The sequence below is a fragment of the Arctopsyche grandis genome, chromosome 11, assembly GCF_051622035.1.
Source record: "Arctopsyche grandis isolate Sample6627 chromosome 11, ASM5162203v2, whole genome shotgun sequence".
In the NCBI taxonomy this organism is placed as follows: Eukaryota; Metazoa; Arthropoda; class Insecta; order Trichoptera; family Hydropsychidae; genus Arctopsyche; species Arctopsyche grandis.
Genome location: NC_135365.1, coordinates 28481348 through 28495475, shown reverse-complemented (window position 1 = coordinate 28495475; position 14128 = coordinate 28481348). Strand labels below are relative to the sequence as shown.

General features: G+C 37.0%; 3 protein-coding genes across 4 annotated transcripts in view; 1 reads left to right on the top strand and 2 right to left on the bottom strand.

Moving 5' to 3' along the window:
- Positions 1–1432: 1432 nt before the first annotated feature.
- On the bottom strand, positions 1433–6137 carry Polr3I (RNA polymerase III subunit I). 2 transcript variants are annotated; one of them, XM_077441103.1, is made up of 4 exons: positions 6001–6137; positions 5769–5889; positions 5174–5326; positions 1433–5102 (listed from the first exon to the last, which is right to left on the bottom strand). In XM_077441103.1, exons 1-4 carry the CDS (start codon positions 6006–6008, stop codon positions 5016–5018), a joined length of 369 nt encoding a protein of 122 aa, XP_077297229.1. In that variant the 5' UTR covers positions 6009–6137; the 3' UTR covers positions 1433–5015. The 2 variants fall into 2 exon arrangements, with proteins under 2 accessions (XP_077297229.1, XP_077297230.1); XM_077441104.1 differs by lacking the exon at positions 6001–6137 and having other exon boundaries at positions 4994–5102; positions 5769–5891.
- A 1850-nt stretch (positions 6138–7987) lies between these two features.
- On the top strand, positions 7988–10714 carry LOC143918638 (uncharacterized). The gene has a single exon (XM_077440580.1). It carries the CDS (start codon positions 8160–8162, stop codon positions 9591–9593), a length of 1434 nt encoding a protein of 477 aa, XP_077296706.1. The 5' UTR covers positions 7988–8159; the 3' UTR covers positions 9594–10714.
- A 1786-nt stretch (positions 10715–12500) lies between these two features.
- The window catches only part of LOC143918777 (uncharacterized), a 151017-nt gene continuing 149389 nt past the window's right edge, over positions 12501–14128 (bottom strand). Inside the window, exons 14-15 of the mRNA XM_077440834.1 lie at positions 13463–13713; positions 12501–13096 (exon numbers count right to left, since the gene is read on the bottom strand). Coding sequence (XP_077296960.1) covers positions 12838–13096; positions 13463–13713 — 510 coding nt within the window. The 3' untranslated portion in view covers positions 12501–12837. The remainder of the gene's footprint in view (positions 13097–13462; positions 13714–14128) is intronic.

The following is a 14128-nucleotide window of genomic DNA, read 5'->3' as shown; positions in this document are numbered from 1 at the left end:
CTGCCCTGGTATAAACAATAAGGAGATAATTTTTTTTCAAATTCAAAACGAGGACATTTTTTTCAAAAATATATTTATAAATACTTACTATTAAACCGTGGATGCACATTTATGAAAATAATGATAAAAAAAAAAACGACTTAAACGTGTATAAACAGGTTCGTTTGTAATTTATTTTTATGTAATTTGGGGGGGAAAATGAATTTATATTCTTGAAAAATTTTACACAGGACTAGAAAAAATTTACACGGTGATTTTTACAAAAAATTTCAAGTTTCAGCACTTTTATTATTAGACAACATATTGTTAAACAAAGAAAAGTCTTTTGGCAGGTGCATTTATTCCCCGTAAATAGAGATAATATCTGTTTTATTTGCTAATATTTTTGTAGAAGGTCTCAATCTCATCTATTAGATATAAAAAATTCTATTAGATTGAAAAGTGTACTGGTTTTATCTGACGACTTACCAAGGCGGGCCCAAAAAACCAGTACGAATGATCACCTCAATAAACAAAGCATGCAGGTGACGGAACATATCCTGAAAGTGTCTAACTTAAAGGGCGAAGCGCCAGAGCACTTCCTCTTAAGCAAGGGTCAATGAAAAATTTATTTCACTTCGAAACTAGTCCTGTCGATTACTGTACAGGATTATCCATCTTGATTGATTTGAATAATACAAGTATATTAATCTTGCATCTCTTTGATAACGCTCAATACATAAACTATTCTACTTTCTGTTCTAGTAATTCATAGTGACATATTCAAGTTCACATATTCTTGGAAAAGATGCTACCCAAAAATTGACTGAAAACTAAACGTAATCTTTGCTTTCTTACAAATTATTTGTCCGCCATAGAAATCTACAATTTTTAATTTGAAACTGTCAAATTTGATCATTATTTATTATTAACTTCGACTCGAGGGAAAAAGTTATAGTATAATTTTATTTTTATTTTACACAGGCTCGACAATGAGATACACCGAAAAAGTCAGGAAAACGGGAACAAAGAGATAGACCCATTTTATCATAGTATCAATTCTAACTTAGGCCACGGCCAATATTTAGATGCTCAAAATCAATGAATATTCATACGAAAAACACCAAAGAAAAGCTGTCTGTGGTTTTTGGACAAAAAAGAAAGGACAAATGTTTGTTCAAAAATAAATTTTAATTCGATTAAAAATAATTAAAAAAGCTTTATTGGTTTTATTTATTTGCAAACTTAAATAAATAAGAAATTAAAATTGAAAATGAATCAGCCTCATTTGTATAAACTCATACATATTTCCAAAAATGATTTGAAAATGTACTGCAAACATTATTATTTATCTCTGATTCAATCAAAAATGCTTCATATATCTCAGATGGACTTTTGTATTATATACTATGAAATTTGTCTAATGGAATCAGATAAAAAAAAAACCAAATTTAAGTACATAATAGTATCGTTTATTTATCATCTGATTTTACCTTAAATAATCAAAATTTAAAATTAAAGTTGATATCAATATCAGATATAATATTATCAGATCAATATCAGTATAAAAGTATGTATATCTCGACAATTCTTTACTGGTACCGGTTCTACTAGCAACCTATTTTTGCCAGCACAACATAGGAAGTTTGTTCATGTTCTTTATCTTCACAAGGACACCACCATTGACTCATTAACTAATTATGTTAACATGAAATTGCCATCCAGTGATGCTACAGCTGTAAAATTATACTCAAAGGGTCCTAAAGCTTACTCTTCTTTCAAATTATCTGTCATCGAAGCTGTCTATACTAGTGTCTTGAATCCGGACTTTTGGCCCGCTGGTATAGCTTTCAACCCATGGAAATTTCGTCGGAGCCCGGCACCCTATAACAAATAGGGTGCGCAAGATTCGCAAGATGACGATGCTGTACCAGAATGTTAGGGGTCTTAACTCCAAAACTGTTGATTGCCTTTCTTCTGTTCTGGTACAGCATCATGACTTCATTGCACTTACGGAGACTTGGCTAAATGAATCTGTTTGTGACTTCGAGATATTCGATGATAGATACTTAGTTTTCAGAAGAGATAGGGCCAGCAGAGGAGGCGGTGTTTTACTGGCTGTTCGTGCCGATCGTGTGCGGTCTGCTCAACAAATTCACCGTCTTCAATCAGTTGGTGAACATCTTTGGGTTCGAGTTGATCTTCCGCGGTGTTCCATCTTTATTTGTGTAGTATATTTTCCTCCAAATCAAAACGATAAGATCTCTGAAGTTTTTTTTAATAAATTACAAGAGGAATTTAACTTTCTAAAGAGTAAAAATATTTTGATTGTAGGGGACTTTAACACTGTTTCTTTGAAGAATGTAAGCATGGAACTGTCGCATATGTGCAATCTTTTTAATTTATCAGATTTGAATAATGTATGCAATGTTTATGGCGGAAAACTTGACTTGGTGTTGTCCAATATTATTTGCAATTCCAGTAGAAGTCCCTGTTTTATTGTTCCTGAGGATAAGTTTCACCCCACGCTCAGTATTGATTTTGATGCTACATGTTCCTATTTAATGTTAAATGATTCTGGGCACAATAGTAATCGTAATTGTAATTCTGTTAATCATGATTTTTATGGTTGGAAATTTAATAATGTTGACTTTGCTGGCCTGAATTCTGTTTTGTTGGAATCGGAGTGGATTGATCTTTTCGAGTGCTTGGATGTGAATGCTGCTGTCGAGATATTTAATAGGATTGTGCATTCTTCTTTTAACAAATGCTTTAACAAAAAATTTCCTAAATCCAGAAGAATTTTTCCTAGTTGGTTCTCAGCTGAATTAATCGTAGTCATCCGTCGTAAATGTTACTTGCACAAACGCTGGAAGTTCACTAAGGACTCACATGATTACGTTGAATTCTGTCAGTTGCGTTCTCATTCCAAAAAATTGATCTCAATTTGTCACGCTGACTTCATTAAGAAATGTGAAGATTCCATTTCCATAAACCCAAAATTATTTTGGAACTTTATAAATTCTAAACATAATAACAATTCGAATTTGACAATGATGTTCAATGGTGATGAGTCGTTCTCAGGTTCGAAAGATATCGCTAAGGGTTTTGCTGAGCATTTTAAATCTGCATTTGTAGACTCATTCACTCAATCTTCAAATAATAAGTTTCAAATAAGTCATTCCTTCATTCTGTCAGTATTTGAATTTAATATCAGTGATATGGAGTATGGGTTCCAGAAGCTGAAACCTAATAGATCTTTTGGTCCTGACTTTATTCCCGATTTTGTTTTAAAGGGATGCAAGTCCAGTTTGTTATATCCTTTGCTTCATATCTATAATTTATCACTGAAATCTTCTCTGTTCCCTGACTCTTGGAAATGCACCAAAGTCACTCCAATTCACAAAAATGACGATAAATCTTTTATTAATAATTACAGACCAATAGCCATTGTTTCGGCTCCAGCCAAATTATTCGAAATAATTTTGCAGAGATTACTTTATAATCATTGCAGTCGGTTTATCATAGACCAACAGCATGGTTTTCGTTCAGCACGCTCTACGACTACTAATCTTTTGTCTTTCTCAAACTTCATTACTAAATCGCTAGATGCAGGGCATCAAGTTGATGTGATCTATACCGATTTTGCTAAAGCTTTTGATAAGGTTGATCATTCAATACTTATTAAGAAATTGGCCAATTTTGGTCTATCGGATAATCTTACTGATTTTTTTACTTCTTATTTAAGTAATCGTCGTCAGTTTGTTTGTTTTGATGGCCATTTCTCTGAAGTATACCTCACATCTTCTGGCGTGCCCCAAGGCTCTAATCTGGGACCTTTACTGTTTCTAATATATGTGAATGATATTGGCTCGGTACTTTCAGATTCAAATTTTTTACTATATGCTGATGACCTCAAGTTATTCATGAAAATTGATAGTGTTTCTGACTGTGAGGTCCTTCAGAGTAATTTGAACTCTTTATGGTGCTGGGCGACTAATAATCATTTACCTCTTAGCGTTAGTAAATGCAATATTATGTCTTTTTCTCGGTCTTCTAACCCCACCTTATATCAGTATAATCTTGGTGGAACTCCACTGTGTAGAACATTATCCAAAAAAGACCTTGGCGTTACGTTTGAGAGCAGATGGAAGTTTGGTATCCATATTTCCAATATGTGCAATAAAGCTTCAAAGATGCTGGGTTTCGTTTTACGCAATGCTCACAATTTCAATAATTTAAGAGTTTTGCGTCTTCTTTATAACGCATTGGTCCGAAGCATTTTGGAATCTGATGCCATTATATGGAGTCCCAGTGAATTAACTCACTCTCTAAAAATTGAAAGAGTTCAAAGGAAGTTCCTCCGCTATCTATATATGAGGGTATGAGGGAGTTTGGATACTACCCTCAACTGTTTCCTAGTGCTTTTGTACAAGGTTCTGTTGGCTATAGTTTCCTATCTCATCGGCGGGATATGCATCTTGTGTGTCATTTCTTCAAATTATTAAGAGGTGATATTTACAACCCAACTATATTGGAAGAAATGAAATTTTGGGTTCCATCTCGCCTCATTGATTATCGATTGCGTCCATTGTTCCAAACAATTAAAGCAAGAACTAATGTTCTTGCTTTTTCACCAATCGCTCGAGTCTTACGCTGCTTGAATTTGGTCAGCAATCACATTGATATTTTCAATATTTCACCGGATTTTTACTGTTTTTTACTTTTAATTCAATTTAAACTATTTATATATGTGTTTTTTTTTTGTTTATTATTTTCAATTTGTAATTTTTCATTTTTTTTTTTTTAATTTTTAATTTTTCAATTTATTAATTCTCAATTTTTCAATTTTTAATTTTTATGTACAATTTTTTAAATGTTTTATTTTATTTGTTTTTCTATTATTGTTGTTTTATTTTTTCTTATGTATTTGATCTTTTATGTATTGTCTGGCCACAGTGTCATATTGGAGTGACCTGTAAAGACTCTGTGGTATACTTGTATATTAAAATAAATAAATAAATGTTATAATTGTTTCATTCGGGTGGAAACGCTCCAGCGACGATAGCTATAATTTCTTCTACTTCTTTTTCAGTCAATCTTTCTTCACTTTCTTGTACAATCTGCAATGAAATAATAATATTGAGACCAATTAAACATATATTAATGATATCGTTGCTAATTTAAAGCACACCAATTGAATTTCGAGTGGTGATCTTGGTGGAGTATTGACAATCATGAGTTTTTCAGTTTTCGTTAATTTGAATGGCTTCAATGCTTCCATTACTTTTGTTATTTGTTCCTCACTTTGATTTTTGCACTGTGTGTCTTGCAGATATCTTAAAGTCTGAAAATCAAAAATATTTTTTTTAATTACATTTATATATATCCATACATACGGAAAATATAATTTTGTTTACGAGTAATCTTCGATAAGCATAGTTTACTATTAAAAGTTAATTGAATAATAAAAAGCTTGTGAAAATAGTTACAATTCTGTTACAGAAATGTTTGCTCAATGGAAACAAGATGCATAAGAATTGTTGAAACCATATCTGTAAAGCAATGAATAATGAAACATCTGGAAACAACTGTCTAGGAAAATAGATGATAGAAGTAAAATGGATAAGACAGGAGTCGTATGGGATAATTTTAGTCAAAGACGAAACATTTGTAGTTTATTATATTCGGCCCAAGAAGGATATACTTGAGCACAAATATAAAAGTATTCTTATATATGCAACGTAGAAACCAATACCCAAAAACAATCTGTATGTAAATAAACTTACTTCATAAGTGACCGTAGCTAACGAGCCCTCTTTCTTATACTTTTTTTGCGTATTGTCTTTGATTTGTTGTAGTATTTGCATTACTTCGAAATTACACAGCGATGCAGAGTTGGCATTGACTCTAAATAGAACAAAAATAGAGAACTTAACATAAATATGTGAAAGCGAGAAATTTATGATATTAAAAATAATTGGAATTTTTTGGTAATTATATAATCGTATTGATACTCACATTTCCATTTTATAATTATTATATTGAAATGGGATTTAACCTCAATTATAAATTCATCTAACGAAATGGCTGTCAATATAAACGTCAAACGGCCATGTGGGTAAACGCGGTTGTAACGTTGTAATAGTCGACCATTACGAATATTATACAACAAGACCACGTGCTCGCTGTGAGCATATCGATTTTTATTTCCCACCTTAAAAATATGACAATTCTGACTTTTCTAGAAATATTTGATGGTTCTTCAGTGGATAAAAGGATTCGCAGATTTAGTTCGATCCAATTTTTTTCACATTTGGAGGTTAGAATTTCATCGTGGATGGATTTAGTAAAATTGCATTCATTATATTCGCTTACTTTGAATATAATAGATTCGAGTACGTAATTGCAGTTAATTTTATTGCAAACAAAGAGTTTTCTATGAATTTAAAATTCTTTTTCGATTTATAAGGTGAAAGTACTGTTCGATTTATATGGATTCTCATTTGTGAGAAATGATTTAAAACGTTTATTAATCGGTGTATTATTTTTTATGTTTATTTCCAAAACAGTTGAAATCAAAATTTTTCAATAAATATGAATATTAATAGTTTTTTTATGATATTTTTCTGAGAAGAATGCAAGTCGTTTTATTTATTTTTTACCTTTATCACGCACTTTTTTATGGTCAAGGTTTTAAAAGTTAAACACAAAAATAAGTTTAGTGTCAGATGTACATAATAGCAAAATATATAAATTTCGATTAAAATTAATTTATGAGGTTCAATTCGATAAAGATGATTTGTTCGATTTTAAGTAACGCAAGGATTGTTTTTTTTTTTTTCGGCGGGTCCTCAATAGAATCAAAAATACAATTAGATATATGTATTTGAAAATTTCGTAAGAATGAAAAAAAATCAAAACGTGTAAAAATGTTTTTTGAAATAGCAGAAAATGTATTTACAGTAATCATTAAATACTGGCAATGAAAATTTTCGTTCGTCGAAATGATACATTATTTTGCCATCGAATTTTTTTTATTAAAAATACTTTGAAGATACGGTGCAGTTTGTCCACAATAATAACACAAAAACACAATATAATTGCACGGATATGCCGTCTTACGATTGTACAGATAATTACTCTGATTTATTTATTAGGATTATGAAGAAGCAAATCTGTGGTTGATTCATTATCATTCATTGTTTTTTATTTATGTTTTTGTAAAAATTTTTTATATTACTATGCGCGGTGCTCAATTTAATAGGAATTAAAATATTTTCTTTCAAATTTGTATCTTTTTATTTCACACTTTTTCACTTTTATTATATTTTTATTCTGTATCTGTGTCACTATGTATATACAATAATGAAAAAAAAAATATAGAATGTTAAATAAATAAAAACTATATGAATCAAATATAAAATATTTTTGTAATTTTTCTTTTTTGTTTGCTTTATATTAACATGTGGTGCTCACTGTACATGATATATAATATTTTCATTTTTATTTGTATATTTTTTGTCTCATTGTAGTGCTTTTTTTTTTTCTGTATGTGTGCCAATTTAAATAAAAATAAAATAAAATGAAGCGCCACAGACGAGTCAAAGTTCAAAACGGATAACGATCGGCGCGGAAAGTCATTCGGATCGAAAATTTTATTAATAGCGTTTTAAGTTGGAAACTGTAGTTGCGAAAGTATTTTTTAAAACGGAGAAACAGACGGCTGCTGGCCGAAAATACAAAAAAAAACCAACGATCGCAAACAACGCCGATCGACATCTATTTACACAAGTGTTTCGCAAATTTTCGAAACGAAACCCGGACCGTCGAATTACACGAGAGACGAAGCGCCCGATAGTCGAGTGCAAACGACGCGCATACAGGGCGAAACGGGCCGCGATTCGCAGTCGGGTTCGAGTACGAGCGGCGGGGGATCATGGACGGAGCGCGAGCGACGCGGGCCGTCGCGGTCAGGGGCGCGATTCGCAGTGTTTGGAGTGCGTTCGAGCGGTCGACATCGAGACCGGTCGCTGCCATCTTCGCGATCGATTCGTTCGAAATGTCAGGCGTTCGGGCGGCCGCGTGAGTCCGAGCGAATCGCCGCCATCGCCGCCCCTCGCGCCCTCCGCGCCCTTTCACCCCTCGAGAGGCCGCCTTCGGAGCGAGAGCCCTTCAGAATGGACCACCAGTACGGGGTCGGCGTGCTCAACCGGTACGCGCTCCTGCTCAACGACGAGGCCGACCCGCTCGACGCGCTCAAGCAGCGCGAGAAGAAGCGCAAGAGCCCCAAAGACTCGCACGAGAAGGAGAACAAGGCGAAGGCCGACTCGCGCCCCAGCAAGGCGGCCGCCCTCGCCCCGCAACCCCCGCCACCCAACCCCACCAACGCGCCCGCCAACGCGCCCGCCAACGCCAACGCCAACCCCAATGCTGCCGCGCCGGCCGCCATTTCGCCCCAGGGCCAGCAGCCCGCGCGTCGCCAGCCGGGGATTCGCGACCAGCAGAACGTGCGGCCGCAGGGCGACAACGTGAGGAGAGACGCCACCGGAGCGGGGGTCGAGCGGAGCGCCAACGCCAACGCCAACGCCAACAAGGGGCCGCGCCCCGCGGGGCAGCCGCCCTACCACTCGCAGTCGCAGTCGCAGGCCGGCCAGGATCGGCCGCGCGTCGACCGCAGGCGCGACGATCGCCCCAACGGGCCCTCCAGCAACAGCAACAGCAACAACCAGCTGGAGCAGCGCTCGCCCAACGACCAGCCCAGGGACGGGGACCAGCCGAGGCCCCCACGCCGAGACTTCGGCGACCGTCGCCCCAACAACTACGAGCGGCGGCCCCATGACGTGCAGGCCGGAGACGGCGAGCGCAGGGGCCCGCCGAGGGAGCGCGGGGGTGGGCGCGGGGGAGGCGGGGGCGCCGGCGCCGGGGGCAGAGGCTCCTACGACAACCGCGGCAAGCGCGAGTTCGACCGCCGCTCTGGCTCGGACCGCACCGGGGTGAAGCCCGTGGACAAGCGCGACGGCGGGGGCTCCCACAACTGGGGCTCGCACAAGGACGACCTGGAGGACTTCAACAAGACCAGCGTGGAGGTGGAGCCCGTCGACGCGGAGAAGGTGGAGGCTGTGGCCGCCGACCCGAACGCCCCGGCCCCGACCGAGCCGGCCAAGGAGACCGACGCCGACGAGTCGAAAGTGCCCGCCGAGGAGGAGCCCAAGGAGCTGACTCTGGACGAGTGGAAGGCTCTGCGGGGCAACCGCCAGAAGCCGCAGTACAACCTGCGCAAGGCGGGCGAGGGCGAGGACCTGTCCCAGTGGAAGGACATGGTGGCGCTCACCAAGGCGAAGGCCGACGGCGAGGACACGGACGACGAGTACGACTCGGCCGAGTATCCGCAGCGCGTGGGCCGCCAGAAGAAGGTGATCGGCATCGAGTTCGCCTTCTACGAGCCGAGGCGGGGCGGAGGCGCCGGCAGGGGAGGGCGCGGAGGCCGAGGTCGCGGCGGGGCACGCCCCCGTCGCGAGGACGCCCCTGCGGCCCCCGTCGAGCGTCCGCGCCCCACTCGGCAGAACGCTCCCAAAGTCGACGACAACAGAGACTTCCCGTCGCTGGGTTAATAACAACAACACGCCCCGGACCTCCCCCCCCCTCTCACTCGATCATAAAAACAAAACTCAAATAACTCATTCACCATTTTTATTTAAGTTTTTATATATATATATATATCTACTATATGTATGTATGTATGTATGTATGTAATAATAATAAAGAAAAAAGCAAACTTGTCTCGAGCCGAGTGTCGGTGTTCCGAACGCGCCGATCTCGCGGATCGACTCCGTTCCTACGCTGACGTTCCGAATAATATTTATATATATATATATATATATATATATATACGTTTATATATTGCATAACGAATGAATTCTGTTAAAATACGTAAATCACAACACGAGGAGCGTTCTGCGAGGCGGCTCGTCCGTTCTTATAGCTAGCGTAGAATCGACGACGTGCTCCGCCGATATATATATATATATATGACGATATATATATACACAAATATCTATTTAATAATAAAGAAAACACATTCACATGTGTGCTTTTGAAATTGTTGTTGACATTTTTTATACATATTTTAAAATGAAACGTTCATTTTTTGTTATATATATGCGTTGTTTCTTCGATCGCAATCCCGACTCATCATCGAAGAGTACAAAGAGAATCAAATTGGAACCCACTTTTGATAGGTTTCGGTCCCGCTCCTACGTCTCGTCACTCGCTAACACTACAAACAAACAAAACAAACAAAAAAAACTAGTGTAAATAGTATTATACTTAAAAAAACCTTTTTTGTACTTGAAAATATATTATCAAATATATATAAATTTTTTTGAATATTTGCCTAGGAAGATTAGGTAGCGTTCTGTATTATTATATTATCGATCGTCGAATTGTAACATCGCGGACGTACATCGTTTAGGATTAATAGCGTTTACGGTTTTGACATTTTTGTTTTGGATTTCATTCGCTTCACTTAATAATCGTTTTTAGTTTTTATTTTCTCACAATTTGTATGTATTTTTTTTATATATGAACAACTGAACCGGTACGGCGACGAAGGCTGCCACCCCGTTGTCGACCCGATCGACACGCGTTTTGTCATCCTTTATTTTACGATGAAAGTCTTATAAAGATGAAGTCTGTATATATGATAGTTTTTAAATAAACTTGCTGAAACATTTATCTCTTTATTTCTATTTGTCCCCGTCTTCTTCTCTCTCTCTCTCTCTATCACCGACTTTTCACTTCCCCCGATGCAATCGTACCTTTCGTTCCTCTTTGACATCTTTCAGATTCGCCGCAGAGGCTCCGGTTGCGCTGGTTTTGTATGGAAACACGCCTCCGCCTGCCTCGTTCATCTGCATGTGTTCTATTGATCTGTTTTTGTCCTGATCTATTTTCGATGCACCACAGCTTGTAATAACGTCTACACCGAGAGATGGGTCCGATCTATGGAGATTTTTTTAAGTACGCCGTTTGGATCTGGAGCGACATTTGATATTTTTAAACCAGGTGAAGGATTTATAAATTTAGAAAGTATGTATCGAAAAAAAAACCGCAGATTCATGTCATCTGTTTGCAATATCTTCGATGGTTACTTTGTTTTGAAGCTTTCAACAATGCTTTGTCTACGATTCGAATTACATTCGTTTAAAATTGTTAATTGTACTTTTGTGTTGAAACTTTTCTGGCCTGTTAGATGTGTCTAACCTGTATTTTTACGCAGTTGCATAGCAGAATTTGCTTCCAAGGACATTGTGTCTTGCCTATCAATAGTAACTGTTCTGTTACATAATATCTGCCGTAGAAGTAGTACTGCATTATCTGTTTCGAAAGTTTAGTCTTGTTTTTACTACTATCTGTCCTCGTGTTCTGGCATTTTTGACTATCTCACCGGTGGTTTCCTGTTGTTTTCTGGTAATTTGATTAACAGTTGGTAAAGATTGGAAGTAATATTATTAGACAAGTCCCAAGTCAGATTTGTTTCAGATGGAGTTTCTTAATTTAGTACTTGGTTTAAAATATGAGTAAATTAAATGGGGTCAATTTATATTTATCACAAAAATAATGACCGACTGCAAAAATCTTGAGGCAATTCTTTTCATGGATTTACAAAATGATTAATTTTTTTTTTAAATAAATTTTCATTAAAATATTTTAATAATAAAAATATCAATTCTGTTAAATTATAAATTAAAATAAAACTGAATGATTCTCTATTTACATACATAAAATTAATAAGAAAAGAAAACAAAATGAAATAATAGTCTAAAAAATTAGCATATAGAATATGATTTCTTATATTTTTTATTTATTTTTGTTTTCTTACAGAACTGATATACCGCACTATGAGAAGTATATAATATATATATTAATTTCTATGCTTCGATTAGCATTTTATTTATTTTTATATGAAAAATCTAATATACATATAATTTCGAAAGAGACTACTATTGTTGGTTTGTAGAAAAACAGATGAATATTCAAATAAATTTAATAAAATGGCCGTATTCAGGCGGTTTATATTACAAATACTGAGCGAAGCCGGGTAAAAACACTAGTATAGTGCATCCAGTTTTTGTTTCCTTTTCAATTTATTGAAATTTTATTCAAAATGGCCGACTAAATTGAAATATATATTTTTGGACTGAATTGATTCTAGAATAAATATAGAAATTAACATTACCCAAGTTCCTTTGTAAAATTATAGACATTTCAACGGTATAAACTGACCATTATTTCAACAATCGATTCTTTTGCAACAATACTTTCTATTATAATGAATAATTTATACTCATCATCGATTGCATAAAATCAAAACATCCTTATCACAAGGTCGATGAATGGATCTTTTGAACTGGGTTCAATTATATATTTAATCTTTGTATAATACTTATCTGAATTGGTGGCCTGTATTGTAATTATATTATAAATACTGGATAAACAAATGAAAATGCGATAATTTTATTTAAAAAAATTTAATAAATTAAAAAGCAAATTAACACTTATTACAAAATAAACAATAGAATCAGAAATAAACATACATATGTATATATATAGTACGTTGTCATGTATTATATAGATGGAATGGTACGCACAAACTAAACACAAGCATACGGTCAGGTTATAAAGGCCTTATACATCACATTTATGTAGATATATATATAATATATAATTGATACTTAAACAATATTGACTAGATGTGCACTAAAATTCACAATAAATGTCATATATCTTTAGAAACTACGATCACTATGCAAACTCTTCTCAGATTCACAACAAAGCGCACTCTTGTTGGTTGGGTTATTCTATGCCGAACGTGTTGGTCTCCTCTACGGCCAGCAGCAGCTTCTCGTGGAGTATTTCTAGCGTCGGGTACGGAGGCAGGTCCAGTCGGTTGAAGCAGGTGTGGGCTCGCGGCAAGCTGTTTGGTTTTCCCCACTTTTCTATGCAGAACTTCCTCGGCCCCACCGAGCCTCGGAGGGCGGCGAAACCCTCGTATGGAATGCTCGACGTTCCGGTCACGAACTGGACTAAACGGAGCCGTTGTTCGTTGCTAAATCTGAAAATAATAAAATAGGTTAGGTTATGTCAAGTGTAGGCAGATTTTCCCTATTGTTATTCCATCAGATTACAATATGTACACAGTGAATAGCTAAAACAGGCCCACTCCTAAAATTATCATAGCATAATGGTCAGCTGATTATTTGAGTCTAATCTGTCACGTGTTTTCGTTTTGGATTAGGCCTAGTATTGAATATTTAAATGACCTTGAATGGTCAAATTTTATTATATGGAACAAGTCGCGTTTATCATCCAAGATATTTTACAACAAGTAGGACTATTGGGAAGCTTTTAATAGGATTTAAACCTTGTTGAATGTCACTCGCTAGGTTAGGTTAGGTTAGATTTAACATGTGACGCTCACCTTCCGATGGTTTGCCAGAACCAATGTATGACTGGATGTTGGTCATGGTAGCCGCTCCGGTACTCGGTGTTGTTCCTCCAGTCGGCGATGTCAATCTCGGCCGTGCCGGCTATTACTAATTCTAATTCTCTGGCATCGAATACGGTAACTAAGCGAGGATCGACGACTTCATAGAAACCGCGTACAAGCCATTCAGTCTGTTCGGCGACTCCGCGTTCCAGTCTCCATCTGACTACACGCTCCAAATATTCCTGAAACGAAAATAGCACATGTGAATACAACGCTTTCAGGATATTTCTGTTGTATTGTAGAATCAGAAGTGTAATAAGCGCATACTAGACAATGTCTAAAGTGTGTGTTTAGGCTTAAAGGTTGAAAAATTAATGGATGAAGGATATATGTAAGAGTGTGTAGTTCAGGTTTGTAGCCCAGCTAGGTCTTGATTGAAAAAAAATCATGCGTTGTATTTTTTCAAGGCTCTTTTTTAAGGTGATTTTGATCCAAGTCGTCTATTTCCTACCAGAGGTCGAAAAATTAATGGATGAACAAGTAGAATATGCAAGCAAAAGGTTCCGGGTTTGTATCCCGGTTAGGCTTTGATTAAAAAAATCATACGATGTATGATTTCAAGTATTTGTTTACAAGCTTTTTTAGAATGATTTTGGT

What these genes read in the sequence shown, in the direction of transcription:
- Polr3I (XM_077441103.1), bottom strand. An exon ending in TAGCTACGGTCACTTATGAA is followed by an intron (nt 5,327 to 5,768) that starts GTAAGTTTATTT and finishes TTTGATTTTCAG; the next exon opens with ACTTTAAGATATCTGCAAGA. An exon ending in CACCACTCGAAATTCAATTG is followed by an intron (nt 5,103 to 5,173) that starts GTGTGCTTTAAA and finishes ATTTCATTGCAG; the next exon opens with ATTGTACAAGAAAGTGAAGA.
- LOC143918638 (XM_077440580.1), top strand. Translation starts at nt 8,160, where the DNA reads ATGGACCACCAGTACGGGGTCGGCGTGCTCAACCGGTACGCGCTCCTG.